Source organism: Saccostrea cucullata, unplaced genomic scaffold (genome assembly GCF_032062105.1).
Source record: "Saccostrea cucullata isolate Sc308-1 unplaced genomic scaffold, CSIRO_AGI_Scuc_v1 ctg14382, whole genome shotgun sequence".
In the NCBI taxonomy this organism is placed as follows: domain Eukaryota; kingdom Metazoa; phylum Mollusca; class Bivalvia; order Ostreida; family Ostreidae; genus Saccostrea; species Saccostrea cuccullata.
In genome coordinates this window covers 27,501-32,098 of record NW_026927625.1, presented here as the reverse complement: position 1 = coordinate 32,098, position 4,598 = coordinate 27,501, and the positions used below count along the sequence as shown (strand labels likewise).

At 33.4% G+C, this 4,598-nt stretch overlaps 1 protein-coding gene across 1 annotated transcript in view; it reads left to right on the top strand.

Annotated features, from left to right (window-relative positions):
* Positions 1-741: 741 nt before the first annotated feature.
* The window catches only part of LOC134275003 (uncharacterized), a gene marked incomplete at both ends in the record, with an annotated part of 16,579 nt that continues 12,722 nt past the window's right edge, over positions 742-4,598 (top strand). The window contains one exon of the mRNA XM_062757242.1: positions 742-1,594. Coding sequence (XP_062613226.1) covers positions 742-1,594 — 853 coding nt within the window. The remainder of the gene's footprint in view (positions 1,595-4,598) is intronic.

The window sequence follows — 4,598 nt, the reverse complement described above, 5'->3', positions numbered from 1 at the left end:
ACATCATGGCTTCTAAGCTTGTCTGGATGCACACCAGCAGAATTTGAAATGGCTGATAAAGTGACGTAGAGTAATCACGTGATTTTTATCAGCCTCTCCCTGGATAATTGTTTTCAGCTGGTCAGCACTAATATAACTAGCAATATACACAGCTGATAAAGCTACCATTTATTTCTGAATCAATGCTTCAGAAAATAAATGCAAATTCATGAATTTACCAAAGAAATCACTTCATGTATCATTTGTTATTGGTATGACATCATATAAATTCAAAATAAATGCAAAATAAATGCATTGAAACAACATTTATTGAAAGAATCAAATTTCAATCATTCCAAAATCAATGGTCTGAAGATTTTTGAATTGGATTCAATCAAAAATAAATGCATAACCAATGTTCAATGTAATTTCAAGACAAATAAAATCAAAAATCAATGCAAATATAGCATTTGTTTTGGCTAAGGGTAAACATCCATTGTGAGTACCTGGACCCTGCTCTACACAGAGACAATGAAAGAATTCAGAAGCCAGTGTTAAGGTTTTTATATTTGTGTTAATTTGATTAATTGTGAACAGAGACAAGTTATTGTTCTAGATTTAATTATAAGAGGTGTATTAAGATAATATATAATTGATCTAAAACATTTAATGTATACAGAGAGAGGTGTTACTGATGTAGATAATTCTGTTACAATGTTGTAATTTACAGAGAGATCTCCCTGACTGAACGAAATCCACACTTGTCTGCTGTCAATAATGTATAGAGGAGTGTACCAGAAATCTGTCACCGTGTCTGGTGTTAGGGAGTGTCATCACATTTCACGTGTTACATCAGACCGGGTCTGGATCAGTGATGGTAGCAATCTTATACTGACAAACACAAAAGGAGAAGAACTAGATCACGTGACAGATATACGTAGTGTTGATGGAGGACACACTGTGGACTCTAATGGTGATCTAATTTATATAGACAGTGAATTTAACATCATTAAACTGTCTACAGAAAACAAAGAAAAGACAACGATAATAAAGTACAACAACACATCACCATGGATACTACAGTGTGTCTACAGCTCCCCCTCCACTGGACACCTGCTGGTCGTGATGTGTAGAGATGATACAAAGACAGGCAAGGTAGTGCGGTATAACTTCACAGGAGAAAACATCCAGACCATACAGCACCACAACAAAACAGGTCAGGAACTGTATGGAATACCTCTCTACATCACAGAGAACCGCAATGGAGATGTTATTGTGTCTGACTCTGACTGGGACCGTAATGCTGTAGTGGTGACAGATCGTGATGGTAATTACCGGTTCTCCTACACAGGTCCTCCATCAGGATCAGTACTAGATCCACGTGGAATCTGTACTGACGCGCTGTCACACATCCTGGTGTGTGATCCTATCAACAAGTCAGTACAGATGATAGATAGTGAGGGCCACTATCTGACAGAGATACTAACATCACAACACGGGATATACACACCATCCGGCCTGAGTTATGATGAGGACACACACCTACTGTGGGTAGGGTCAGGGGTCAACAACACAGTCAACCTATACAGAGTGGTAGATACAGAATCTCTGACTGGTAAGTAACACTGTAGTGTGTTTTATTGTTTTGTATAATTATAATACCAATACTAAATAACTACATTATAATAGAGAGGTCATTTAAGACTAACTTTACATGAATGTATTCAAGTGTTTATTTACAAATGTAATAGAAATGATTGCTTATTGTATAAACAACAAATATAAGCTGTTAAAGATGAAGTTGATGACTATAAAGATGTTAATAGATTAAAAAGTAATAATAGATGTACATCAAGTCTGTAATTAATTGTAAGATGTGTGTAACTCTTCAATCACTGATTCCTACATGTACATATTGAACTCTATATACACTGAATCTTATGTCAAACTTTTTTGTAATTTTTTTTCTCAGAACCATCTTACTGTACATTCATACATCTAGTATATATTTGTTTGATAGACCTGCTTTGAATTATAGATACATGTACCATATACTGTCACTGGGGGAATTTTCAACTTTTGAAATTTTAGGCTGTTTTGTTCGATAAGTAAATTTGGTGTAAAATGATCACTTTTGGGAAATAGTGGATTAAATTTTAAAATCTTTTTTTTTTTGCAATGTCCTTTATTGCTAGCGCTCTCGAGCGCTAGCAACTACGTTAGTCCAAATTTCTTGAATACGCATGCTCGGCCGCCATGGCCGTGCATTCTGGGAAAACTGTGAAAACTACTACAGATAGACCGTACGATAACAATTTCGTTTTATCATGTTGTAGCATGAAATAATTGTTTATTTATTGTGTAGCTTACACTTTAAAGATAACTGCATATTGATAATATTTCAATAATAATTCTGTTTTTTTTTTTTGCTGACGGAAAAGCTCGAGTCATTATCTGATTGTTCTTAACAATGACAAGGGAGTTTTTTTTTTAATTATTTTTTTTTTTATTTTTTTTTTACAACTAAGCACAACCAACGATAGATTCTAATTTCTGATTAATCAATTCAACTAATCTTACAATTTCCAGAAACAGAAGCAAGAATTTACACTAAAAATAACGAATAAATCCACTATTTGTGTTAAAAAAAATTCTTATGTGTATGGCTTTTAACCTAACATATCTTGACAAAGATGACCCAAAGGACCAATTAAGCTACTTCACATGCGTTCCAAACTCTCTGGACTCTTTACACAACATACACTTTGAGTTATTTTCTATATTCCTTTCAACTCCCATGTATTTTCTTTGCTAAATTGCCAAGAAATTCTTTTCTTTAAATCAGCCCGTACATGCAATGTCTCAAATTGCATCTTCTTCATATTATATAGAGCCCCCCCTCTCCTGTAATGGTCATTTATGTTCCGTTGCGCCAAAACTTCAATAGGCCACCGCCCCCCCCCCCCCTTGTTTCTTTACCTATGTGTCTATAAAATGGATACGCTTCACAAAACAATAATAAGTTTATCACTCTCCTGCCTCAATAAAAATTAAAGAATTCAGCAAAATACATCACTTGATCACGGATCTTCCTTTCTGTGTTTAAAAATTGCTACGGCGCTAGCTCACCTATCTTTTTAAAAGATAAACTTGTAATGTATTCAGTTTAAGTAAGTCTACATTTAGAACACATGACAATTTGTACTGATGTTGACAGTTAGATACAGACACCATTGATATTAACACAGCTTTGTCTAGGAATGTTGTGTATTTCTGTAGCAGTTGTTCAGTAAATCTACACTGTGTACTGGGTTGACATTTTTTGTATGAGAAACTTCTAGATGAAATATGGAAATAATTGAACAGTATTCAAGCTTATGTCCATAGTGAATTTTGATTCATTTCAACTTTATGAACAAAAAAAATTTTCTTTGACACCAAAGAATAAGCATGAATGCAACTGCATTGAATAATTTCAGTAACTTGCTAATGAAAGGGAGACAATCCAATTTTGAATTTGAAGGTAAAGAAAAAAATTAAGTTATCCCCCTTTTCATTAAATGTATAGAAAGAACATAACTTAGCCTGCTGCTTTGTTTCAAATTATCTGGTCAATAAAAATTAAAATATAATTTTATTATAACTGCCTGTTAAGTGTAAGTGCATGATATGATGAAGAAGGAAATACTGAAATATTTATCATTAGATTTTTTCTGTCCATTTTTAACCATTTATGACCCAATTAAATGAATTTAAAACACTTGAAGCCCTTAATTAGCTGATACACTGAAAATGTTTCATTTGTACCTTGTTACAAGCATTGAAGGTCACTGACAGAAATATGTAGGGTTAATTTCAGTGGTTTACATGGTCACTGAACTAAGTGTTGAGGCTAAGTGAGGGGGGGGGGGTAATATATGGCTGTACTATTTCAAGTTATATCAATAATTTTCATTATAGCAAAGTTAGATGACTAGATGACTCGTATGACTTATTTTAATCTATGAGAAAATTGTTGGTTTGTTTTTATTTTTAATTTACATCCACCCATATAAATGTACTAGGTAAGTCACCGTGTTGTGTTTTTTTTTTTATTTTGGGACAGGGTTTGTAAGAGTACATGTCTTACTCAGTGAATTTTAAGGGGAGTTCTGTTTGAAAATCATTCTTGACACAAGAACAGCATACCACAAGGGGGCATATTATAATCTGAACAAAGGTTATGTGAGGATGGTTAAGATCATCAGTATACTTAGCTAAAACATTTTGATGCATAGTTTGTTGATTAAGAATGTTTTATGGACAGAAAGGGATTAAACACTGATTGGTCAACTATGTGATAAATAAAAGGGTCATCATTTGATCTGAGGTGATTTGAGACCCAAGGTACACTATGCTGTCAAGTTAAAGAACATCATCTTGTTATGTAGTCATACTAAAAGAGCCCCTAGTACATCTAGTACCGTAACAGTTTTCAAGGAAATTTAATCCATAATGATATATTTATATTGTTTTAATATATTTTATATGACAATATTGGGAACAAAGCAATTTCTATACATAATCATTTTAGATCATATTCAACAATGTTTTATCACCACAAATTTTTTTCCCTCGGT